We start from the raw sequence: 27,815 nt of genomic DNA, 5'->3' as shown, positions 1-27,815 counted from the left end.
AGTGCCCCAATCCCTTTAAGGGTATGTTCACACTGAGGAATTGGAGAGGAATTTCCACAAGTAATTCTGCTCGCTTTTTTCTCTCCAATTCATTCAGCAGTGAAAATCCCCATAGAGCTTTACAGAATTTCTGCCCCTCAGTTCACACTGAGGAATTTCCTCAAGCAGAATTCTGACGAGGAAGTATGTTCCGCTTGAAGAAAGAACATGTTCTTTTTTTCAGGCGGAATCAGCGTCTTACTCCCATAGAGATTAATGTTAATTTTTTTTTTCCAGTCAGAATCATTTCTACGCGGAATTGGAGCGGAAAAGGCGCGGAAATGGTGCGGAATTCGTGCGGAATTGGCGTGGAATTTCAGCATGAAAAAAAAAAAAAAAATATATATATATATATATATATATTATATTCTTCTCCTCTGCTTGAAATTTTCATTTCCCCGTGTGGAATTTCGTTCGAATTCCGCTCAAAATCCGCGCCAATTCCGCACCAATTCCGCTCCAATTCCATGCGAAATTCCCCACGAAATCTCTGTGAGTAACAATATTTTGAGGCACAAAATTTCTGCTTGATTTCCGCTCCAATTCCTCAGTGTGAACATACCCTAAACAGGATTGACAGGGATTACAGAAGTCAGACCCCTGTCTAACCAATATCTGTATCAGCTGTAATGTATAAGTGTAGACACAGAAGGCTGTGGGTGTAGCTGCTGCCACTAGTTGACACAAGGATAATAGTGTTTGCTCCTCCAGCATAACTTATACCCTTTCTACAGATGCTGGCCCTGATTTACTATTGTAAACTCGACTTGCTTTTGTTGGGCTGTGGCCACAAATTAAGTCTGCGTCAGAATTTGTGATGCAATGCGCCAAAATGAATAGGCAAACTCAAAAAAGGGGCATGGTCGTCCAGAATAGAGGCGTGGTCTAACAAAAAAAAAGAAAGAAAAAGGGGCATGTCTTACAACCCAACCTATTTATTATTGAGACTCCCACCAAGAAAAGCTGGTTAGAACTTTCCCAACCTGTGAATCCCCATTGTAAAAAGAGGGGAATCATGCAAGTCCAAAACAACATCCCACACTAATAAAAACCCAACACTCTTAGTAAATAAGGGGCACTGTTCACAAACTATAACCCTCCTGCAGACATCTAGCTAATCACTTTTGAAAAAGCATTAGTAGCAACCACCAGAAACCAACAAATCTAGAACAAAATCATAATACTCAGTACTCAGTAAGCAAAAACAGTAGAGACGATACAAAGGAAATTCTGGTTAAGTAACAAAGGGATATGTTTGGAGTCTTGTCACCTGATCCTTATTATACATGCTTATTTTAAAGAGTTGTGCTAGTCAAGGCACAACTGTTGTGTAGGCATCAAGAAAGTAGCTGCCAATTTCCCCTCCTCGGAATCAAGAGGAGGAGCAGAGGCCTAAAGCCTGTGTAGCCCTATTAAGCCTCTGTAGGTCTGGTGGAATGAGCTGAGGGACAGAAATAGAAAGTTATGCCTTTAGCACAATATGTCATTCAAATGAAGATCCTGATCCATGGAAATATAGCAATCTTAGATGTTGAAAGAGTTGGAAGAGCAAAGGAAACAGTAAGGTCAGAAAACCTGTAAATCCAGATGATGTAGTAAGCATGACAGTTACATTCATCAAAAGGGCTACTTGCCCAAAAGTAGCAGGAAAAATAAAAGAATAAACCATGTGGCTCAATATTTAGACTGAGACTCCGAGGATTGTGGGATGTCAATTACTGGCGGAAACTAAAGCCAAGCCCAAGATCTAAGCCCAGAAAAACAAAATAATAAAAGGAAAGATTCACTCCTTGCATTAGAGGAAGAAAAACATATTTCATCTGTGGGAAATACAACATGTGGAATAATTTCTGTTCTTTAGCATGCTTGGGAAGAATGACCCAAAAAAGACTTTGGCCCAGATTTATTAAACTGTTTGAGAGAAAAAGTGGAGTGATTTTCCCAGAGCGACCAATCACAGCTCAGCTTTCACTTTACCGGAGCTCGTTAGTTAGCTGAGCTGTGATTGATTGCTGTCTCACCCAGTTTGATAAATCTCCCCATTTGTTTTTCAACAAGCTGGCGGAAGACTAAAACTGAAAGAGTAGATCAAATATCAGTGTAAGCAACAAAAGAGATGCCCTCTCCCTATTCCATCTTAAGATCCTGGGGATTCAAGGAAAAGGGTTAATGAGGGGCAACAGATAGAACCAAAATGTGTCCTTCAGCCCTCAAAAGGATCCTGCTGTCTCTGGTAATACTGCCAAGCTGTGGGTCATCATCATGGGTCAGGTAGGTAACAGCAGTGGTATTGTTAGACTGGATAGGATTAGACACTCCAGGCAACGGATTCTGGTGAAGAAAGTCTGGTGAGAAGTGGCCTTGGTAAATGGTTGGAAGGATAGGTTCTCTTGGGGTGTACAGTATATTGTACTCTACAGGAGAAATGCTACAGTAGAAATGTAGAATTGACTGGATATTGTGGACCAGAATCCCCTGATGAAGCGGCAGAGTGTGATACTGAAGTTACTAGTTGCCTCCCAGAATGAAGAACCCCAGGAAGGTGCTGTGGAAAAAAGGATGACCAAGGAGGCGTATCCAACTGGATGGGGAAAGGAAAAGGTAAGGCTCTCAAGGATCAATTGAAGGAATTAAACCTTCCCCAGGGGTCAGTCATTTGGTATAGCATAGGAGCCTTCACCAGGGCGTCAGTCATTTGGTATAGCATAGGAGCCTTCACCAGGGGGTCAGTCATTTGATATAGCATAGGAGCCTTCCCCAGGGGGTCAGTCATTTGGTATAGCATAGGAGCCTTCACCAGGGCGTCAGTCATTTGGTATAGCATAGGAGCCTTCACCAGGGGGTCAGTCATTTGATATAGCATAGGAGCCTTCCCCAGGGGGTCAGTCATTTGATAAAGCATAGGAGCCTTCACCAGGGGGTCAGTCATTTGATATAGCATAGGAGCCTTCACCAGGGGGTCAGTCATTTGATAAAGCATAGGAGCCTTCACCAGGGGGTCAGTCATTTGATATAGCATAGGAGCCTTCACCAGGGGGTCAGTCATTTGGTATAGCATAGGAGCCTTCACCAGGGGGTCAGTCATTTGATATAGCATAGGAGCCTTCACCAGGGGGTCAGTCATTTGGTATAGTATAGGAGCCTTCACCAGGGGGTCAGTCATTTGATATAGCATAGGAGCCTTCCCCAGGGGGGTCAGTCATTTGATATAGCATAGGAGCCTTCACCAGGGGGTCAGTCATTTGATATAGTATAGGAGCCTTCACCAGGGGGTCAGTCATTTGGTATAGCATAGGAGCCTTCACCAGGGGGTCAGTCATTTGGTATAGTATAGGAGCCTTCACCAGGGGGTCAGTCATTTGATATAGTATAGGAGCCTTCACCAGGGGGTCAGTCATTTGATATAGTATAGGAGCCGTCACCAGGGGGTCAGTCATTTGATATAGCATAGGAGCCTTCACCAGGGGGTCAGTCATTTGATATAGCATAGGAGCCTTCACCAGGGGGTCAGTCATTTGATATAGCATAGGAGCCTTTAGCAGGGGGTCAGTCATTTGGTATAGTATAGGAGCCTTCACCAGGGGGTCAGTCATTTGGTATAGTATAGGAGCCTTCACCAGGGGGTCAGTCATTTGGTATAGTATAGGAGCCTTCACCAGGGGGTCAGTCATTTGGTATCGCATAGGAGCCTTCACCAGGGGGTCAGCCATTTGATAAAGCATACGAGCCTTCACCAGGGGGTCAGTCATTTGATATAGCATAGGAGCCTTCACCAGGGGGTCAGTCATTTGATATAGCATAGGAGCCTTTAGCAGGGGGTCAGTCATTTGGTATAGCATAGGAGCCTTCCCCAAGGGTCAGTCATTTGATAAAGCATATGAGCCTTCACCAGGGGGTCAGTCATTTGATATAGCATAGGAGCCTTCACCAGGGGGTCAGTCATTTGATATAGCATAGGAGCCTTCCCCAGGGGGTCAGTCATTTGATATAGCATAGGAGCCTTCACCAGGGGGGTCAGTCATTTGATATAGCATGGGAGCCTTCACCAGGGGGTCAGTCATTTGGTATAGCATAGGAGCCTTCCCCAGGGGTCAGTCATTTGATAAAGCATATGAGCCTTCACCAGGGGGTCAGTCATTTGATATAGCATAGGAGCCTTCACCAGGGGGTCAGTCATTTGATATAGCATAGGAGCCTTCCCCAGGGGGTCAGTCATTTGATATAGCATAGGAGCCTTCACCAGGGGGGTCAGTCATTTGATATAGCATAGGAGCCTTCCCCAGGGGGTCAGTCATTTGGTATAGCATAGGAGCCTTCACCAGGGGGTCAGTCATTTGGTATAGCATAGGAGCCTTCACCAGGGGGTCAGTCATTTGATATAGCATAGGAGCCTTCACCAGGGGGTCAGCCATTTGATAAAGCATACGAGCCTTCACCAGGGGGTCAGTCATTTGATATAGTATAGGAGCCTTCACCAGGGGGTCAGTCATTTGATATAGCATATGAGCCTTCACCAGGGGGTCAGTCATTTGGTATAGCATAGGAGCCTTCCCCAGGGGTCAGTCATTTGATAAAGCATATGAGCCTTCACCAGGGGGTCAGTCATTTGATAAAGCATATGAGCCTTCACCAGGGGGTCAGTCATTTGATATAGTATAGGAGCCTTCACCAGGGGGTCAGTCATTTGATATAGCATATGAGCCTTCACCAGGGGGTCAGTCATTTGGTATAGCATAGGAGCCTTCCCCAGGGGTCAGTCATTTGATAAAGCATAGGAGCCTTCACCAGGGGGTCAGTCATTTGATAAAGCATATGAGCCTTCACCAGGGGGTCAGTCATTTGATATAGCATAGGAGCCTTCACCAGGGGGTCAGTCATTTGATATAGCATAGGAGCCTTCCCCAGGGGTCAGTCATTTGATAAAGCATATGAGCCTTCACCAGGGGGTCAGTCATTTGATAAAGCATATGAGCCTTCACCAGGGGGTCAGTCATTTGATAAAGCATATGAGCCTTCACCAGGGGGTCAGTCATTTGATATAGCATAGGAGCCTTCACCAGGGGGTCAGTCATTTGATATAGCATAGGAGCCTTCACCAGGAGTTCAGTCATTTGATATAGCATAGGAGCCTTCACCAAGGGGTCAGTCATTTGATATAGCATAGGAGCCTTCACCAGGGGGTCAGTCATTTGGTATAGCATAGGAGCCTTCACCAGGGGGTCAGTCATTTGGTATAGCATAGGAGCCTTCACCAGGGGGTCAGTCATTTGGTATAGCATAGGAGCCTTCACCAGGGGGTCAGTCATTTGGTATAGCATGATAAAAATCTTTCTGGACTGGGGAACTTTTCATTATGGCAGCATCCTTGACCTAGGGAAGAAACCATGGAGCACAGAATTGATGACCGACTTGCACCACCATGAAAAACGACTCCTATTTATGATAACCTGAGAGATAGAGGTTGGTAAGTGGAAAGATGGGCCTCTCCCTCATTCCTGACTGAGGATCCACGGAAAGGATTAGAGTAAGCCTGTGCTGTGTTGCCATAGTAGAAGGTTGTAGGATCTGGCCATGAGACTGGCGCAGTGAAGTCTTCTAGGCAGCAAAAAAGTGTGGGGACTAGACCACGTGGAAGCCCTACAAATGTAATCTAGAGATGCACAAGCTTTTTCAGCCAAAGATTTAAAGACAACTCTTTAGGAGTTGGCTTTTAGGTTTACGGGAGAACACAGTCCCTGACTCTGATAGGCCTAACTAAATGCAATCCTGGTCTACCTGGCTATAGTACTTTTGGAGACCTTCCTACCCTTGCTCTCCAGGACAGGGTGGTCTCATTGTAAAAGAGGACAGTCCTCTAGACATCTAGGTATTGAAGTCTTTTCTTAGAATTGTTTCTTGCATTATTACAGAAAGAAGGGAGAACTACATTTTGGGACCTATGAAAATCTGACAACACCTAGAAAGGAAGGCCAAATTATTTTTTATTCTAATACAATCCTAAGAGATTTGGCAATAAGATTCTCTAATAGTAAGGGCCTGCATTTCACTAACTTTCCTAGCTGAAAAGATAGCCACAAGGAAAGCTGTCTTCCAAGAAATTCTTTTATGTCTATAGTGGACAAAGGTTTGAAGGGCTCTCTAGTGAGAACAGACCATGGTGGAGATAGATTTGAGATTCTAGGACTTAAACGGGAAGCTGTCCTTAAATCTGCCCATGAAAAGCTAAATGATAGTTATACATGGCAGAGATAGAAGCAGAAATCTGGACTCTCAAATTACTTGGTTTTAAGGCTTTCCTAAGACCAAAGTGCATCAGACAGAGCTCCGTATTCAGAAAGTAAACTGCGCACCTCAGCGATAGATCTGAAATGCAGGGGGAATGCACATAAACAGGGTCTGATTCCAGCAGACGTGGCAAGGAAGGAAGGAGGCAGGCCCAATTTACCCCATCACACAGGTACTGACATCCATGGACCCACCATGACAACCCAGGATCTCTCATGTCTGCCCTAGTAGGATAGGAAAAAGCACCTTTGTGTGCCAACTACAGTGGATGTCTCCATTACAACCTGTAAAGAAAAAATAATGTAATAAAACTATAATAAATGAATGCAGCAGATCTTCTGAGCAGGTGGCATCTGCCTCCTTTGGACTCTATGATAAAATCTGATTAGCTCAGTGACTACAGGATAGGCGGTGCAGGAGCTAACACTTTTGGCTTAGTGACGCTTTATTGTTGCTGCAGCTATATCCACAGTCTTCTAAATATACCAATGACACAAATGAGAAATTGTATATGAAGCTATGCTTTCAAATAAAATATTGTAAAGGCAGCAGCCATTTAGACACACATATCTCACACTCATAATGTATTACATTGCAGTATCCCACACACAAAAAAATCTGAAACTAGGTGCAACCTGCAAAGTGTATATCACAGGGACTCAAAATGAATAAAGAAACAAGGATTGCAGACTGTAACTAAAAACATTTTTTCATGTGAAAGGTGTCCACAGCTTAAAGGAAAATGGTCACAAGTTCACCCGCACTATAACCCGATACACCGGGTTATAGTGCGGGTGAACAGGAGACCAATGTGGGGACTCAGACTGCTATCCGGAGCCCCGATCCCCCCGAAGGCCCCCCTTTTCCAGCGCAGACTTGCGCTTTGAGGCGGGCTCGCCGGCTGGATTTAAATATTCATAAGCGCTGGTCATGTGAGCAGTTGTGCCTACTGAGCGCTCATGTGACCGGCGCTTATGAATATTTAAATCTAGCCGGCGGGCCCGCCTCAAAGTGCAAATCAGTGCTGGAAGATGGGGGCCTTCGAGGGATCGGGGCTCCTGACTGCAGGTAGGTATAGCAGTCCGAGACCCCGCATCGGTCTCCTGTTCCCCTGCACTATAACCCGGTGTATCGGGTCATAGTGCGGGTGAACTGGTGACCGTTTTCCTTTAAACTATAACACATTGTAAAATCTTTGCAGCAAAAAGGAGAATAACACCTCTTACCTTCCAGGTATCTTGTCCCATATGCATATTCAGGAAATAAGCCCCTCAAGTAAGTGATACATGACACAGAGACAGCAAGAAGCCTCTTAATGAGAACCAAAGACTGTTGTTCTGTAGCGATGCGTTTAGGTAATGTCACTGAACTCTGAAAATAAAACAGCCAGACGGGCTAATAATACAAATAATACAGGATGTAAACTGGTGTGACTAAAGATCCCCATACCCAAGCTATCTCTCCAGCTTACCTCAAACATATGAACATTCAGTTTGGCTGAATGTCCATGTGTTCTGAATGGGGGAGGTAAGCTGCTGCCAGACAGCTTTGACGGCGGCCTATCTCCCCTAAAATAAAAAAAAAGTTGGACAGTTGAAATTCAACATACCTGATTCTTTTCTCTCCCAATTTCATCAAATGTAAACATGGCCTTAAGGGGGAAATTGACAGATCCATGACCGGCACTAATTTGCTTTTACAAGGTAATATAGCTGGTGGGTGATTCCAATGCTGGTTACCTTTTTAAAATCCGTTGTGCCATTCCCAAATTCTGTACAAAAGTTCTGATATGTAAATGAACTTCTTGGTGCACCGTTTTGTCTGCCTGCACAGGCCCTGTGATACACTCCCCTTTCATAATTATGCACAGTCAATATATGCTGCATCCGCACTATGCATGTTTCTCTCCTGAGCAGGGTTGCCATCAGAAATTTTGGGTTCCCTTACACAGCTCAAAGCCAGGGCCCTGAAATTTCTGATGGCAGCCCTGGACATCACTTCATGGGTGACTGAATCAGCCCCATACCCAGTACATATGGCGAGAGAGGAACCAATTTAATAGTCTCCTGCAGTGTTTTCCAACCAGGGTGCCTCCAGCTGTTGCAAAACTATAACTCCCAGCATGCCCGGACAGCCTTTGGCTGTCCGGGCATGCTGGAAGTTGTTGTTTTGCAACAGCTGGAGGCACCCTGATTAGGAAACACTGGTGCAGTGAGAACAGCAGCTACGGATTTGCGAAAAATTTGTATACGGCTGGAGGCAGTACGTCTGTGCTCCGACCATTGCTCCTCTGGTCCGGGGCCTATGGGTCAGAGCAGTAGCCCCCGAGGAGCAGTGGTGGGAGCATTGAAGGCAGCATGCTGCAGTTACCTTCCCGGCCAGCCAGTTAGTCACACGTCTTCCTGGCTGCTCCTCTGCTTCGGCTCTTCTTAACTTCTTGTCACTTACTGACTGACAAGAAGTTTTAAGAAAAAGTGTCGGGCCCTTGTGTCGGGTAAAGGGCCCAGACCCTCTGGAGGTCTGGCCCCTTTACTGGGGGTACTGGCTGTACCCCCCCTGATGGCGGCCCTGCTCCTGAGCATGTCACCGATAAGGGCTGCATCCCCGTCACTATAGCGGGGAAGCAGCGCAATGACGAGGACGCAACAGTTATCGGCATCGTTCTTAGGAAAGAAACATACATAGTTATGAAGGGAGTTCTTTACATTGCCGATACGGCACAATACATTTTAAAAAGTTAACTGCCATTGGAATCAGAATCACCTGCACTATTACCCTGTATAAGCAGGTTAGTGCGGGTGATACATTTGTTAGTTTCCCTTTAGAGTACTTCTTGCAAGAGGACTTGCATTCGTACTACAGCACATTAAGTTGAGACCCTGATACAAAATGTCTCCATTCCCCCTGCAACTTTTTTTTTTTTTTTGTACAGTATTTTATGCTTGTACACCTGGCGGACTACAAGTGTGACTGGGAGGACTGCAGGATTACAAGTGATTGACGGCTCTATGTAATTAATTACACTTAGTGTAATCAATTCTAAGGATATATAACCTTTCTATATCTGTGATGGGTTGGGGCCACTCAAGATTTTTTTGAATTTTCTTGGGCGATGAGTCTGCTGAGAAATCAACTTATTTTTAACCTTGTACAAGGGGGACACTGTCCTTAAATCTGGTCTTAGGTATTTCTATGTATAAATACGTATATATAATCTCAGTCAGAATAATAGTGAAAAATATATTACATTTATTTATAATCAATATATATGTTTGTAAGTAGGCACAGTCTACAGGGCCTTGCAGACATGCTGAAAGGTTATAAATGTATAGTACATAAAGCATTAAAGAGTATTTATAAAATATATTAAAAATGAATTTAAAAAAAAGGGTGAATATAAAAGATCATATACAGCTTATAATATGCAATGTTAAACTGGCCAATATATCTTTTGTGTTCATAGATTTAGCATAGTTAGTGGTAGGGGGGATAGTCAACAATAGTTTTAAAATGCTCCAAAATTATTTTCCGTAGTATAGTTGTATTATATAATTCCGGTAAGTGCTATGCACTAATGTCTTAGACTCCTGTGGAGGTGAATAGTTAAATGGTTTCAATACTATGTATCATGAAAGTCTTCCTTTTAGGTAGATTGTGAGTATACACTGTATCAACTGTATTTCTCACCGCTTCGGACAGGGTCCCACAGCGCTCTCACACTTTCCCACTGCGTCTTTCCGTGGTGACACCTAGCCGCTGCTGCGGGTCGTCAGCGTATGTATATTGTAGGCTAGATGCATTTCGAGATTTTGCTCACTCTCTTGTTCAATAGCAATGCTATTGAAAAAGAGTGAGTAAAATCTCGAAACGCGTGTAGCCTACAATATACAGCAACATAACATTAATTGTTATACGGGCAACTACTTACAACTTCAGCAACTACAAGTCTCAGCATGCCCACCACGCGTGGAAGATGCTGCCGTTTCCCTTGCAGCACACCACTGCCTCTCCGCAAGATCTATCTCACGGCTGCCACCAAACCTTTCCCTCCCCAGGCATACAGACATTGATGACCCGCAGAAGCAGCAGTGGCCAGGCGTCCAAACGGAAAGCCGCAGCAGAGAAGTGTAAAAGCGCCATGGGACCCCATCCAGAATGGTGAGAAACAGTTTATACAGGCGTTGTAGGGAGGTCATATGAGCACGTGGAGGCCACACACACTACTGAGCCTCATTGTGACTTGTTTTAAGGACATTACATAAAGTTGGATCAGCCTGTAGTGGGGTTTTCCACTTTGATGTTGTGTGTGACTCCATATCCAGACCTCCATGGGTTGATAAATTTGGTTTCCATTGATAAATTTTGTGTGATTTTGTTGCCAGCACATTCAACTATGTAAAGACGAAAGTATTTCATACGATTAGTTCATTCAGATTTAGGATGTGTTATCTTAGTGTTCCCTTTATTTTTTTGAGCAGTGTACTTTTTGGGGCATTTTAAAACTATTGCTGACTACCCCCCCCCCCCCCCTACCACTAACTATGCTAAATCTACGAACACAAAAGATATATTGGCCAGTTTAACATTGCATATTATAAGCTGTGTTAGGAGTCGCGATGCGGTCAGACATGCTGGCCGCAGATGCACTGCTTCTCCTTTGCCGGCACTGCCCGTACTGTCCGTGCTGCGATGTGCATCACTCGATGCGATCGCATCCAGCTCTCCCCTCCTCACCTTCCTCTTCGTCCCCGTGTGCTTCCTGCATGCCGTAGCGCGCGCCCCTCCTCCTAGGGCACAGGCACACCGGCTCTGTGAAATTTAAAGGGACAGTACGTAATTAATTGGTTCTTGCTCCCATGACCCTATAAGTACAAGCACTTCCTTTTGACCCTTGCCGGATCTTTGTGCCTTATCAGTCTAAGAGAAAGTGTTCAGATTGTGTCCTGCCTTGTACCTGACCCTATTGCTACGTATCCTGACCTTGCTCCTGTGCCGCCTGCCCTCTTCCTTGTCCTGACTACGCCTTGCCTTATCCTTCCAGTACCACATTTCACCTCGGACGCCAGTGTGGACAAGTCGTACCAGGGGTAGCGACCTGGGTGCCACCTGCAGCAGCAAGTCCATCCCATTTTGCGGCGGGCTCTGGTGAAAACTAGCGGCACCTTAGATTCCGCTACCTGATATGGCCCACGTCATCATCCACACAGGTACAACGGAACCACTTCACCTCAGCCGTAACAAGCTGTATATGTTCTTTTATATTCACATTTTTTATATTCATTTTTAATATATTATATATTATAAGTTTTATAATGTATGTTCTATAAATTTATCATCTCATCAGCACATCTGCAAAGGCCCTGCAGACTGCACCTACTACATACATGTATTGATTATGTATAATTGTAATTTATTTTTCACTATTATTCTGACTGAGATTATATATACATATTTATATATATCGAAATACCTAAGACCAGACTTGAGGACAGTGTCCCCTTTGTACATATTTATTTGATTTAGGTTATATAGGATACATAACCTTACCACACCAGTACTTGTCTGGCAATGTAGACTGCTCAAAAAAATAAAGGAAACACTAAGATAACATATCCTAGATCTGAATGAATGAACTAATCGTATGAAATACTTTCTACATAGTTGAATGTGCTGACAACAAAATCACACAAAAATTATCAATGGAAATCAAATTGGAGTCACACTCAACATCAAAGTGGAAAACCCCACTACAGGCTGATCCAACTTTGATGTAATGTCCTTAAAACAAGTCACAATGAGGCTCAGTAGTGTGTGTGGCCTCCACGTGCCCGTATGACCTCCCTACAACGCCTGGGCATGCTCCTGATGAGGTGTTGGATGGTCTCCTGAGGGATGTCCTCCCAGACCTGGACTAAAGAATCCGCCAACTCCTGGACAGTCTGTGGTGCAACATGGCGTTGGTGGATGGAGCGAGACATGATGTCCCAGATGTGCTTAATCGGATTCAGGTCTGGGGAACGGGCGGGCAGTCCATAGCATTAATGTCTTCCTCTTTCAGGAACTGCTGACACACTCCAGCCACATGAGGTCTAGCATTGTCTTGCATTAGAACCCAGGGCCAACCGCACCAGCATATAGTCTCACAAGGGGTCTGAGGATTTCATCTCGGTACCTAGTGGCAGCCAGGCTACCTCTGGCAAACACATGGAGGGCTGTGCGGCCCCCTAAAGAAATGCCACCCCACACCATTACTGACCCACCGCCAAACCAGTCATGCTGGAGGATGTTGCAGGCAGCAGAATGTTCTCCACAGTGTCTCCAGACTCTGTCACATGTGCTCAGTGTGAACCTGCTTTCATCTGTGAAGAGCACAGGGCGCCAGTGGCGAATTTGCCAATCTTCGTGTTCTCTGGAAAATGCCAAACATCCTTGACGGTGTTGGGCTGTGAGCACAAACCCCCACCTGTGGACGTCGGCCCTCATACCACCCTCATGGAGTCTGTTTCTGACTGTTTGAGTGAACACATGCACATTTGTGGCCTGCTGGAGGTCATTTTGCAGGGCTCTGGCAGTGCTCCTCCTGCTCTTCCTTGCACAAAGGCAGAGGTAGCGGTCCTGCTGCTGGGTTGTTGCCCTCCTACGGCCTCCTCCACGTCTCCTGATTTACTGGCCTGTCTCCTGGTAGCGCCTCCAAGCTCTGGACACTATATTGACAGACACAGCAAACCTTCTTGCCACAGTTCGCATTGATGTGCCATCCTGGATGAGCTGCACTACCTGAGCCACTTTTGTGGGTTGTAGACTCCGTCTCATGTTACCACTAGAGTGAAAGCACAGCCAACATTCAAAAGTGACCAAAACATCAGCCAGGAAGCATAGGAACTGAGAAGTGGTCTGTGGTGACCACCTTCAGAACCACTCCTTTATTGGGGTGTCTTGCTAATTGCGCATAATTTCCACCTCTTGTCTGTTCCATTTGCCCAACAGCATGTGAAATTGATTGTCAATCAGTGTTGCTTCCTGAGTGGACAGTGTGATTCCACAGAAGTGTCATTGACTTGGAGTTACATTGTGTTGTTTAAGTGTTCCCTTTATTTTTTTGAGCAGTGTATATTGTGTTTTTCTTTGTGCCTTGATTGAGCCGCCCAATCCCATTCACATCCTTATTTTTAACCTTGCTTTAGTGAAGTTGATCCTACCACTATCAGAAATATTAATGTTAGAAAAACCCTGTAATGCTGTAGAGCAGAGCTGCTCCTTTAGGACTCACAGATGTATAAACACCCAGATTAATCAAACTATGTTACAGAAAAACTGGTGTCATTTACCTATAGCAAACAAATTTGCTGGGGCAAATCACTCCAGCTTTTAATAGTTAACAGCTGGATAAATATGGGCCATAGGGTTATGAAGACAACTATATATGTAACTTACCACAGAGCTTCTTTGCATCTGTGCAGTCGCCATATGTTTATAATCTGAAATTTAAAACAGCCCTATAACTTATATATATATATATCACAACATTATTAAAGCTATGCATATACCACTATGAACAATTTTTCTGTTATTTCCAATGATCATGTAATTGCCCAGTAGAGGCTAAAGCTTCTGGCGCTTAGCTCTGTAATGTTGACATTTATACTAAATGCCCCTCTTCAAGGTTGTGTTTACAGTTTTTTTTAAACTTTTTAGACCTTCAAGGGGGCTTTTATAAGCAATAATTTGAGTGACAAACCTGCCGCGATCACGGCATGCGAAGAGCTGCAGGCACCTGCTGCATATAGCGAGAGCTCACCTTCTAAGTTTCTTTATATTAAATGACTGCTCAGCCGCCATAAAAAGGCATATGGACAGTCATTATAGTAGTAATCAAACAGAACTGAGGGGGAGATTTATTAACACCTTTGTAGAGGAAGAATTGTGCAGTTGCCCATAGAAACCAATCAGATTGTTCTTTTTAATTTTTAAAAAGGCCTCTAATAAAATATAAGGAGAAATCTGATTGGTTGCTATGGGGAACTGGTCAACTTGCAGCTTTCTTATAAATTTCCACCCACAAATAATATTTTTTTTTGTTTTGCAGTACATTTCATGGTAAAATGAATGGTGTCATTTAGGGCTGCAGCTAACAATTATTTTCATTATCGATTAGTTGGCCGATTATTTGTTCCTTTAATCGATTAATCGAAGAAAAAAAACATCTGTAGTGGACCAGGAAAGAGTTAAAGTAGTTATCCAATGCACATTCTACAGTATAAAAAAAAAAAAAAAAAAAAAAAAAAAAAGGTTACTTACTCCTGTGGTGCCCCCGGTGTCCCGCTCTGGTTCCCGGCTTCAATTCCTCTTTCTGACCTGCAGTGTGATGCTTCAGCCAATTACTAGCCGAGCCAGACATCACTGCGGCCTCTGATTGGCTGAGCAGCAGTATGTCACTGTGAGCCCCAATGTCATTCCTGGTCCAAGCCTCACACTGCAGGAAGAGGATCGCAGCCAGGGATCGGAACAGGACACCAGAGTCACAGTGGGAGCTCTGGAGGTGAGAAGAGTTTTATTTTATTTTTTATATATATACAGTGGTCCCTCAACATACGATGGTAATTCGTTCCAAACGACCCATCGTTTGTCGAATCCATGGTATGTTGAGGGATCCGTGCAATGTAAAGTATAGGAAGCTGTACTCACCTGTCCCCGCCGCTCCGGACCGCGTCCTCACCGCTCCCGATGCTGTCCCAGGGGCTCCCGATGCTGTCCCGCTGCTCCGGTGTCGTCTTCGCGATCCTCCGGCTTCTTCCGCATCTTCTGCAGGGTCCGGGCCCTGCTTTCTGGTGACGTTATGACGTTGCTGCTCCGGGACGGCGTGCGTAGTGACGTAATAACGACGCCAGAAAGCGAGGCCCGGACCCTGGAGAAGATGCAGAAGACAACGGGGGATCGCGAAGTGGACCCGGAGCAGCGGGAAAAGGTAGGCGAACCTGCCAGGGATGCTTAAACTGCTATCCGACAGCAGATTAAGCATTTTGCGCTGTCAGATAGCAGTTAATGCGATGGCCCCGACATATAAAAGCATCGTATGTCGATGCTGACATCGACATGCGATGGCCTCTGAGAGGCCATCGTATGTCGATTTTATCATTTGTCGGGGCCATCGCAGGTCGGGGGGTTACTGTACTGCAGAATGAGCATGGTAAAAAAAAAAGAAAAAAAACCCTGCCTCCCGCCGTCCTCTCAGCTAATTGGGACATCGCGATTTTCTACCCGAATGGATAGAAAGCGAGCTCAACTCCTGAGCTCTCCTCATAGACCTGCCGCACGGCCACGCCGTATATATACAGAGCTGGTTGTTCAGGGGTTAATGCTATTCATGGCATTTATAGTGAAACCGGAAGTTCCGATGGTCACTGGGGTCTGATAAGTTCAAATGGCCTCCGGAGGTCTCTTACCTCCCTCTGGTATGCAAGACGCCTGAGGTCTCTTACCTCCCTTTTGTGTGCAAGATGGCTGAGCTTCTTGTGCAGCCTGGAGAGCCAAGCTGTACAAGAAGATCGCCGATAGTATTAATCAGTACTATGTTAGAACATAGCACTGAACAGTATATAGAAATCTAATGATTGCTATTAATTGTCCCCTATGAGGGCCAAAAAACTGTAAAATAAATATGTTTACAAAATAGAATTTACAATAAAAAAATCCCATAAAAAAATGTAAAAATGTAATAAAAATTAAAAACACTACATATGTGATGTCGCTGTGTGCATAAATGTCTGATCTAGTAAAATATGTTTACGATGAAAGGCATAAACGTACAAAAACACCAGAATAGATTTTTAGTCACATCATATATCAGAAAAAAAATAATTTAATAAAGAAATCAAAAAGTTCTATCATAAGAAAAATGTAGCAATAAAAACTACAGATCACAACACAAAAAAAATTAGCCCGCACCCATCCGTGTTTATGGAAAAATTAAAAAGTTATGGACTTCAGGAAAGGACAATTTTAAACAGGCTTATTGTATTAAAAAAAGTTTGGATAATAAAATTAGATGCTACTGGCCCTCTGGGATTAAACAAACAAAATGATTTTTCTGCATTCCTGTGAATTTACTATTTGTTTTTTCCTTTCTATATTGTGGTTTTAACCTTTATATATATTTCCATATTTGTTTCACATTTCTTTATATGTCACAATTCACACTATGTTCGTTTTGCATATAAAAATGTTACTTCCACTGGGAGGAAACGCACACACCTGGCTGGAAGAAGCGTCGGCTGACGCGAAACTAGTTGCCACCTGTGGTGTGCCCCTGCGTCTGAGAGCGGCTGCTTCATCATCGTTGTTTATGCTGCTTATTATTTCCATGGAATAAACATCTACTACCTGGGACATCAATCATGGTGAGTGCGATTCATTTCGTCTCTTCGCTCTTCAATATTTAAAAAGTTTGAGTTTTTTTTAAAGTAGCACAGTAATAGAAAAACGTGTAACCATGGGTATCATTTTAATCGTTAGACCCATAGAATAAGGAAAACAAAGCTGTGTTAACGTAAAGTGTACAGCGTAAAAATCAAATCCCCAAAAAGTTGCAAATTTTTGATTTTCTTTTTAATTTCCCCTCACTAATAATATTTTTTTTGATGGCCCGTAAATTTTATGGTAAAATGAAAGGTGTCAGTACAAAGTACAATTAGTGGTGCAAAAACAAGCCCTCATGCGGGTCTGTAGAAAAATAATAAAAGTTATGCCTCTATGCCAAAGGATAGGGGATAAGTTTTAGATATCAGGGGGTCTACACTCCCTGTTCCCTGCTCTCCCTTGGAACAGGGCGTGTAGACCCCCACAAGAAGCTGCAGCTGACATGTCTGTATGTCTATAAGAGAGGCGAAGATACCCAAACGTTGTATCTCTGGCTCTCCCATAAAGATACATGATGGGGGCGTGTCAGCATCCACATCTTGCGGGGGTCGACACGCCCCGTTCCCGGGGAGAGCGGGGGTCCTGTGCAGGAGATCATGGGGGTTTCCAGTGGTCAAAGCCCCCAAATCCCCCATCTAAATCTAAATTTTATCTCCTATCCAAAGAATACGTTTTTCTGCATAATAGTTCTTCTTTAACCCCTTAAGGACCAGGCCAATTTTATTTTTGCATTTTTGTTTTTTCCTCCTCGCCTTCTAAAAATCATAACTCTTTTATATTTCCATCCACAGATCCATATGAAGGCTTGTCTTTTTGCGTCACCAATTTTACTTTGTAATGTCATCACCTACTTTACCATAAAATGTATGGCGCAATAAAAAACATATTATTTATGCGGGAAAATTTAAAAGAAAACCGCAATGTAGCAAATTTTGGAAGGTTTCGCTGTACACTTCAATACGATTAAAATTATACCCATGTTATACCGTATTTTTCGCCGTATAAGACGCACTTTTTCTTCCCCAAAACTGGGGGGGAAAGTTGGTGCGTCTTATACGGCGAATACACACCTATCGGGTCGGTCCCTGCGGCCATCAACGGCCGGGACCCGCGGCTAATACAGGACATCACCGATCGCGGTGATGCCCTGTATTAACCCTTCAGCCGCGGCGATCAAAGCTGACCGCCGCGTCTGAAGGGAAAGTGACACTAACCCGGCTGCTCAGTCGGGCTGTTCGGGACCGCCGCGGTGAAATCGCGGTGTCCCGAACAGCTTACAGGACACCGGGAGGGACCTTACCTGCCACCTCGGTGTCTGCTCCGTGCCGGGATCCCCTGCATGGCCGGCACTCTCCTTGGACGTCATCACGTCGTCGCACACGCCGTCCCGTCATCCAAGAGGAGCGGCATGCATAGCGACGTGATGACGGCGACGGAGAGCGTGGATCCCGGGGATGAAGACGTCCGGAGCGACGGGGACACCCCGGGGACGTGGCGACAGCGATGGAGCGACATCCAGGGCAGCGGTGACGAACGGTGACGGGTCCGGAGCGGCGGGGACAGGTGAGTATTACCTCCTATCCAGTGGTCTTCAACATGCGGACCTCCAGATGTTGCAAAACTACAACTCCCAGCATGCCTGGACAGCCAACGGCTGTCCAGGCATGCTGGGAGTTGTAGTTTTGCAACATCTGGAGGTCCGCAGGTTGAAGATCACTGTTTGGTGCAGAATCTTTTTTTCTAGATTTTGCACCTTTAAAATTGGGTGCGTCTTATATGCCGATGCGTCCTATAGGGCGAAAAATACGATATGCCTTTGTATAATTGTGCCGCTTTAAAAAAATCTCAAACTATGTTAACAAAATTAGTATGTTTGAAATTGCCCTATTTTGACCACCTATAACTTTCTAATTTTTCTGTATATGGGGCGGTATGAGGGCTCATTTTTTGCGCTGTGATCTGTAGTTTTTATCGGTACCACTTTTACTTATATTTTACTTTTTATACATTTTTTTTTTTTACATTTACGCCGTTCATAGTACAGGATAATTAACAATATATTTTGATAGTTAAGATTTTTACGCACGCGGCGATACCAAATATGTTTATTAATAATTTTTTTAATGCTTTTTGGGGGGTAAAATGGGAAATAGATGATTTACATTTTTATTGGGGGGATTTTCACCCCAGCCCCGAGTTCTAAAGGAATTAAGTAATGTAATAGACAGACCCCTATTTTTAATATTCAGAGACTCTATAGGGACAGGGACTATTCCCCAGGACTGGCGCATGGCAAATGTGGTACCAATATTTAAAAAGGGGACAAAAAGTGACCCTGGGAATTATAGACCTGTTAGTTTAACCTCTGTTTTTTGTAAATTGTTTGAGGGTTTTCTAAGGGATGCTATTTTGGAATCTATATATATATATATATATATATATATATATAAAACTCAACGTGTGTGTGTGTGTGTGTGTATGTATGTATGTATGTTCCAGCATCACGTCCAAACGGCTAAAGATATTAACATGAAACTCACCCCCATTTGCCAGGGGCGGGGTTTATGTTTAAAGTCCCATACAAGTCTATGGGAAATATATCTTACTGCATAACTTCCAAACGGCTGGAGATATTTCGATAATACTTGGTCACATGTTACTTATATGTCCACTTAAAATATAGGATAGTTAATGTAACCCTTAACTACCCCCATTTGTGAGTGTCAGGGTTTTTGTTTAAAGTCCCATGCAAATCAATGGAAGTCCCACATAACTTCCGTACGGCTGGAGATATTTCAATACCTGGTACACATATTACAGGTCAGGATAGGAGGACGGGATGGGAGGTCGAGATAGGAGGTTGAGATAGGAGGACGGGATATGAGGACGGAATAGGAGGTCGGGATAGGAAGTCGGGAGAGGAGCTCGAGATAGGAGGTCGGGAAAGGAGGACGGGAAAGGAGGTTGGGATAGAAGGTCGAGATATGGGGTTGGGATATGACAACAATATATAAGGACAGGATATGAAGTCAAAAGCCTCCTCTGTTGATTTTCCTCCACAACAAGGATTAGGAAGGAAAAACCGGGCAACACCTGGTACTCAGCTAGTATCTTGATAAAAATAAATGTATGACCCCATATCAGCATGGATTTATGAGGGATCGGTCCTGTCAAACTAACCTGATCAGTTTTTATGAGGAGGTGAGCTCCAGACTGGACCAGGGGCAATCGCTGGATGTCGTATATCTGGATTTTTCCAAAGCATTTGATACGGTGCCACATAAAAGATGGGTGCATAAAATGAGATGGATAGGGCTGGGAGAGAATATGTGTAAGTGGGTAAGTAACTGGCTCAGTGATGGGAAACAGAGGGTGGTTATTAATGGTACTTATTCTGATTGGGTGACTGTTACTAGTGGGGTACCACAGGGGTCCGTCTTGGGTCCTGTTCTATTTAATATATTCTTTAATGACCTTGTAGAGGGGTTGAATAGTAAAGTAGCAATCTTTGCAGGTGATACTAAACTCTGTAAAGTGGTAAACACAATAGAGGACAGTGCACTGTTACAAATTGATCTGAATAGGTTGGAGGTTTGGGCTGGGAAGTGGCAGATGAGGTTCAACACTGATAAATGTAAGGTAATGCACATGAAGAAAAAAAATCCGGGCTGGGATTATGTATTAAATGGGAGAACACTTGTGACAACTAATGTGGAAAAGGGAGTCTTAGTTAACAGTAAATTTAGCTGTAGTGACCAGTGTCGGGCAGCTGCTGCCAAGGCAAATAAAATCATGGGGTGCATCAATAGGGACATAGATGCCCATGACAAGGAAATAATTCTACCGCTGTACAAATCACTAGTCAGACCACACATAGAATACTGTGTACAGTACTGGTCAGACCACACATAGAATACTGTGTACAGTACTGGGCACCAGTGCACAAGAAAGATATAGTGGAGCTGGAGAGGGTTCAAAGACGGGCAACCAGGGTAATACGGGGAATGGGAGGACTACAGTACCAAGAAAGATTATCAGTATTAGGGTTATTAAGTTTAGAAAAAAGAAGGCTTAGGGGCGACCTAATAACTATGTATAAATATATCAGGGGGCCGTACAGAGATCTCTCCCATGATCTATTTATACCCAGGACTGTATCTATAACAAGGGGGCATCCTCTACGTCTAGAGGAAAGAAGGTTTCTACACCAGCACAGACGGGGGTTCTTTACTGTAAGAGCAGCGAGACTGTGGAATTCTCTGCGGAGGTGGTCATGGTGAACTATGTAAAAGAGTTCAAAAGGGGCCTGAATGCATTTTTGGAGAATAATAACATCGCTGGTTATGTATACTAGATTTATAGGGACAGTAGTTGATCCAGGGATTTATTCTGATGCCATATTTGCAGTCAGGAAGAAATTTTTACCTCGAGTATAAGGGTTTTTTGCCTTCCTCTGGATCAACTCAGTAGGGACTCATTAGGGATATAGGTTGAACTTGATGGACTCTGGTCTTTTTTTCAACCTTATGAACTATGTTAAAAAAAAAAAATTGTAATACTTTAATAATCCCCATAGGGGACTATTTATAGCAATCATTTGCTAATACTGTTCAGTGCTATGCATAGGGCATAGCACTGATCAGTGTTATCGGCGATCTTCTGCTCTGGTCGTGCTCGATCTCAGACCAGAGCAGAAGACCCCATGAGACGGACGGAAGCAGGTGAGGGGACCTCCGTCCGTCATTACAGATGATCGGATCCCTGCGGTAGCACTGCTGGTGATCTGATCATTCATTTAACCGCACTGCCGCAGATGCCGTGATCTGTATTGATCACGGCATCTGAGAGGTTGGCAGACAACCGTGCAATCGCGAATGCCCGCCATTACCGGCAGACTCACTGGCTGCTAATAGCAGCTGGGACCTGCCGCGAATGACGCGAGCACCGGTCCGGTGGTGCGATAGGTACCAACGCACCACGACGTACATTTACGTCCATTCCAGGAAAAAACTTTTTTTTTTTTATATCAACTGGCTCCAGAAAGTTAAACAGATTTGTAAATTATGAATTCAAGTAGAATACAGACATAGCAGTGTAGATGTGCGCTATGTCTGTATTCTACTCGATTTCAGATTTGTAAATTACTTCTATAAAAAAAATCTTAATCCTAACAGTACTTATCAGCTGCTGAAGTTGAGTTGTTCTTTTCTGTCTGTCTACAGTGCTCTCTGCTGACACCTCTGCTTGTCTCAGGAACTGTCCAGAGTATGAGCAAATCCCCATGCTTCGGACAGTTTCTGAGACAAGCAGAGGTGTCAGTAGAGAGCACAGTTGTCAGAAAGAAAAGAACAACTCAACTTCAGCAGCTGATAACTACAAAGTTGAGCGCCGCGTCTAAAAGTGAAAGTAAAAGTATCCCGGCAAATTAGTCGGGCTGATCGGGACATCGCGATAAAATCGCGATGTCCCGATCAGCTGGGACGCAGCAGGAGGGTGCCTTACCTGCCTCCTGCACGTCCGAACGGCAATTGATTGCTGCAAGCCTGAAATCCAGGCTTGAGCAATCAACCGCCGACAACACTGATCAATGCAAAGCTATGGCTTTGTAGTGAACAGTGTAAAAGATCAGTGTGTGCAGTGTTATAGTCCCCTATGGCAACTATAACACTTCAAAAAAAAAAAAAAATTTATAAAGATCATTTAACCCCTTCCCTAATAAAAGTTTGAATCACCCCCCTTTTCCCATAAAAAAACTGTTAAAAAAAAATAAACATATGTGGTATCGCCGCGTGCGTAAATGTCCGAACTATAAAAATATATTGTTAATTAAACTGCACGGTCAATGGCGTACGCGCAAAAAAATTCCAACGTCCAAAATTGCGTATTTTTGGTCACTTTTTATAACATAAAAATGAATAAAAAGCGATCAAAAAGTCCGATCAAAACAAAAATGGAACCGCTAAAAACTTCAGATCACGGCGCAAAAAAATGAGCCCTCATACCACAGAAGATGACCATTTTAAACGTATAAATTTTCCTGCATGTAGTTATGATTTTTTTTCGAAAAAGTCAAACCTAAATAATTAGGGTATCATTTTAATCATATGGACCTACAGAATGAACATAAGGTGTAATTTCTAATGAAAAATGTACTGCGTAGAAACAAAAACCCCAAAATTTACAATATGGCGTTTTTTCTTTCATTTTGTCGCACAATGTTTTTTTTTTTTTTTTTTGTTTCGCTGTAGATTTTTGGGTAAAATGACTGATGTCATTACAAAGTAGAATTGGTGGTGCAAAAAATAAGCCATCATATGGATTTTTAGGTGCAAAATTGAAAGGGTTATGATTTTAAAAGGTATGTAGGAAAAATGAAAGCGCAAAAACGGAAAAATGCTATATCCTTAAGAGGTTAACCTCTTTTTTCCGTTTGAGCGCTTTTCCACTTTCGTTTTTTCCTCCTTACATTTTAAAAATTTTGTACCTAAAAATCCATATGATGGCTTATTTTTTGCGCCACCAATTCTACTTTTTAATGACATCAGTAATTTTACCCAAAAATCTACTGAGAAACGGAAAAAAAAATCAATGTGCGACAAAATTGAAGAAAAAAAACCATTTTGTAACTTTTGTGGGCTTTCGTTTCTACTCAGTACACTTTTCGGTAAAAATGGCACCTTCTCTTTATTCTGTAGGTCCATATGATTAAAATGATCCCCTACTTATATAGGTTTGATTTTGTCGGACTTCTGGGAAGAATCATAACTACATGCAGGAAAATGTATATGTTTAAAATTGTCATCTTCTGAACCCTATAACTGTTTTTATTTTTCCGCATACGGGGCGGTATGAGGGCTAATTTTTTGCGCCGTGATCTGAAGTTTTTAGCGGCACCATTTTTGTATTGATCAGACTTTTTGATCGTTCTTTATTAATTTTTTTGGATGATGATTCGGATATTTCCACACGTGGCGATTAGGGATCGACCGATTATCGGTTTGGCCGATATTATCGGCTGATATTCACGATTTTTGACATTATCGGTATCGGCAATTGGTGATATGCCGATAATGCCCCCCGCCCCTGCCCCAATGCCTCCCCCATCCCCGGTTTTATAATTACCTGTTCCCGGGGCCCACTTCTGGCTTCTGCGACATCCTGCGCTATTGTTGTGCGCTGCGCAATGACGAGTGACGTCCTCAACGCGACGTCACTGTCAGTGCGCACAGTGACAGCTCAGGACACCGCTGGAGCCAGAAGTAGCACGGACCCCGGGAACAGGTAATTATAAAACCTGGGATGGGTGAGGCAATGGGGCAGCGGTGGTGGTTGGACTAGGGAGGACCCCAGGACAGGCAGGGGGAGAGTAGCGTGTGGCGGCGGTGGTCTCTGGCCCCGCAAAAGCCGATGCAGTTCATTGATTTAAAGCGCCCACTTTAAATAATTGTTCTGCAGAGGCCTCTGTGGGGCCGAGGGGGGGGGAATAGCCGATAACTTATCGGCAATCGGTCTCAAAGTTAACATATTATCGGTATCGGCCCTAAAAAATCTATATTGGCCGATCCCTAGCGGCGATACCATATATGTTTATTTTTATTTACACAGTTTTTTTTTTTAATGGGAAAAGGGGGCTGATTCAAACTTTTATTAGGGAAGGGGTTAAATGATCTTTGTTAACTTTTTTTTTTTTCTTTTCTGCAATGTTATAGCCGCCATAGGGGGCTATAACACTGCACACATCAATCTTTGTTATCCCATAGGATAGCATTGATCGATAATTACTAGGGATCCACCGATATGTCGGCGGCTGATACATATCGGCCGAAAATAGCTATTTTGGGGAAATGCCGAAACAACAAAAAATTTGCCGATAATGACCCACCTCCCCTGCCCGCCCACAGCTCAAGTTACAAACACTGCCAGTGCCCACCAATCTGAAGCCCCCGCCACTTGCTGTCACTCTGCCAAGACCGCACTCAGACTGACCTTCTGTGCGAGCGGCGAAAATTCTCCTGTACAGTGCAGGTATAGATGGCCACATTGAAAATGAAGGAGGGAGTGGGGGGGATCGGCACAGCTAAATACCTTCAGGCCCGCCCCGCACCTCTAATCCATTTATCCTCGTATCCTACAGCTGTTCGGGACGCAGTGGCGATCCCGAACAGCCCACTGAGCTAGCCTGGAGCAGTTTAGTTTCACTTTAGACGATGCGATCAACTTTGAACGCCACTGTTAAAAGGTTCATAGCACGTGGCACCGCGATCAGTGCCGTTCGCTATTAGCCCCGGGCCCGACCCGCTAAAAAATTACCTCTACAGATCTCCTTTAAGGGATTAAAATAGGGTATAGAGGAAAGTGGCACGAACATAGGCACTAGGGGGAGATTTATCAAAACCTCTTCAGAAGAAAAGTTGCCCAGTTGCCAATAGCAACCAATCAGATCACTTCTTTCATTATTAACAAGGCCTCTCTTCCTCTGCACGGGTTTTCATCAATCTCCCCTAGGCGATTATGTTCAAGCCATTGAAAAGAATGGGGCCCACTGCATTGTACATGGGCATCTCTTCCTAGGCGGGATGCTGTGATGTACACCATAAGGCTAAGTTTCCACTTTTTGAGCCAAAGTCAGAAGTGGATCCATAAGGAAGAAGTGCAAGTGCTTCCTTTATATGTCCTATTCCTTTTGAATACACTTCTGGCTTTGGCTCAAAAACTGCAGTGGCAGATTACCAAAAACTGCCAGAAAAAAACAAGTGGAAACTTTTGGGATTGGGATCACCGCGGTGTCCTGATCAGCTTACAGGACGACGGGAGGGTCCCTACCTGCCTCCTCCCCAGGCTGGAGCAATCGAACGCAGATAACACTGATCAATGCTATGCTATGGCATAGCATTGAAAAGTGTATGCAATCAGAAGATTGCATCTAGTAGTCCCCCATGAGGTCTAGAAAATGGTGTAAAAAAAAAGTTAAAACAAAAGTTAACAAAATGTGAATGAACCCTTTTTCCCCAAATTCCATATAAAAAATATCTAAACATAATAAAAATAAACACAAAAAAATACACCACGTATGTAATTCTCCAAACTATAAAATCTAATGTTAATTAAACCGTACAGTCAATGGCTTATACGTAAAAAAAAAATCCAAAGTCCAAAATTGTGTATTTTTGGTCATTTTGTATACCCTAAAATAAAAACTATGAAAAGAGATCAAAAAGTCCCATTAAAACAAAAATGGTATCGATAAAAACTACAGACCACGGCGCAAAAAATTAGCCCTCATATAGCCCTGTATGCGGAAAAATTTAAAAAAGTTATAGGGGTCAGAAAATAACAATTTTAAACATACTAATTTTGGTGCATGTACTTGTAATGTTTTAACCCCTTAAATACCGGGCATTTTTCGGGTTTTGCTCTTTCGTTTTTTCCTCCTTACCTTTAAAAAATCCTAACACTTAAAATTTTGCACCTAAAAATCTGTATTATGGCTTATTTTTTGCGCCACTAATTCTACTTTGTAATGATATCAGTCATTTTACCCAAAAATCTACGCGAAACGGGAAAAAAAATCATTGTGCGACAAAATTGAAAAAATACAGCCATTTTGTAAATTTTGGGGGATTCTGTTTCTACGTAGTACATTTTTTGGTAAAAATGACACCTTGTCTTTATTCTCTAGGTCCATACGGTTAAAATGATACCCTACTTATATAGGTTTGATTTTGTCGTACTTCTGGAAAAAAACATAACAACATGCAGGAAAATGTATACGTTTAAATTTGTCATCTTCTGACCCCTATAACTTTTTTATTTTTCCGTGTTCAGGGCGCTATGAGGGCTCATTTTTTGCGCCATGATCTGAAGTTTTTGTCGGTACCATTTTTGCATTGATCTGACTTTTTGATCACTTTTTATTCATCTTTTCATGATATAAAAAGTGACCAAAAATATGCTATTTTGGACTTTGGAATTTTTTTTGCGCGTACACCATTGACCATGCGGTTTAATTAGCGGTATATTTTTTTTAATCGGACATTTCCGCACGCAGCGATACCACATATGTTTATTTTTGTTTTTATTTACACTGTTTTTTTTTTTTTATTGGAAATGCCGGGTGATTTAAACTTTTATTAGCGGAAGGGATAATTCAAAGGGTTAATGATTTTTTTTACACTTTTCTTTTGCAATATTATAGCTCCTATTGGGGGCTATAACATTGCATTTACTGATCTTTAACTGTGTTCAATGCATCTCCATAGGGATGCATTGATCAGGGTTTTCGGCGATTGATTGCTCAAGCCTGGATCTCAGGCTTGAAGCATTCAATCGGCGATCGAACTGCAGGAAGGAAGGTAAGAGACCGCGGCGATCCCGAACAGCTTCCTGAGCTAACCGGCACTTTTTACGTTCACTTTTAGCCGCGTGGCTCAGCTTTGAGCGCGCGGCTAAAGGGTTAATAGCGCGCGGCACCGCGATCAGTGCCACGAGCTATTAGAGGCGGGTCCCGGCTTCACTATGATGCCGGGCCCGCCATGATATGATGCGGGGTCACCGTGGGACCCAACGTTATATATCACGGGAGCGGGACCAAGGACGTACTCATACGTCCTTGGTCCTTAAGGGGTTAAAGCCGTAAAATACAATAAAACCTATATAAATTGGGTATCCTTGTAACCGTATGGACCTACAGAATAAAGATAAGGTGTCATTTTTACCGAAAAGTGCACTGTGTTGAAACGGAAGCCGGTGTTTTTACAATTTTGTCCCACAAATATATATATTTTTTTGGGTATCGCCAAAAGATTTTCTGGTGAAATGACTGATTTCATTACAAAGTAAAATTGATAGCGCATAAAACAAGCCCTCATATAGTAAAACTGCAAGCGTTATGATTTTTAGAAGGTGAGGAGGAAAAAACGAAAGTGCAAAAACGGAAAAACCTGAGTCCTTTAGGTGTTAAAGGGGTACTCCGGCAAAAAACATCTTAATCCAAAGGATAGGGGATAAGATGTCTGATCAAGGGGGTCCCCCTTGCGATCTCCAGGCCGGCAGCGGCGGCGGCGGACGGAACACGG

General features: G+C 43.4%; 1 protein-coding gene across 10 annotated transcripts in view; it reads right to left on the bottom strand.

Moving 5' to 3' along the window:
• Positions 1 to 27,815, bottom strand: part of HORMAD1 (HORMA domain containing 1) — a 124,876-nt gene that overhangs the window by 96,200 nt on the left and 861 nt on the right. For 4 of the 10 annotated variants that reach the window (XM_056546525.1, XM_056546526.1, XM_056546528.1 and 1 more), the window contains exons 2-3: positions 13,759 to 13,802; positions 7,551 to 7,695 (exon numbers count right to left, since the gene is read on the bottom strand). In XM_056546525.1, coding sequence (XP_056402500.1) covers positions 7,551 to 7,695; positions 13,759 to 13,791 — 178 coding nt within the window. In that variant the 5' untranslated portion in view covers positions 13,792 to 13,802. Of the gene's footprint in view, positions 1 to 7,550; positions 7,720 to 7,795; positions 7,888 to 7,933; positions 8,046 to 13,758; positions 13,803 to 16,575; positions 16,736 to 27,815 lie in introns of those variants that run through there. The other 6 variants (XM_056546523.1, XM_056546529.1, XM_056546522.1 and 3 more) reach the window with 6 other exon arrangements.

This window comes from Hyla sarda, chromosome 11 (assembly GCF_029499605.1).
Source record: "Hyla sarda isolate aHylSar1 chromosome 11, aHylSar1.hap1, whole genome shotgun sequence".
NCBI lineage: Eukaryota > Metazoa > Chordata > Amphibia > Anura > Hylidae > Hyla > Hyla sarda.
The sequence above is the reverse complement of the archived record's forward strand: the minus strand, read 5'-3'. Positions and strand labels throughout refer to the sequence as shown.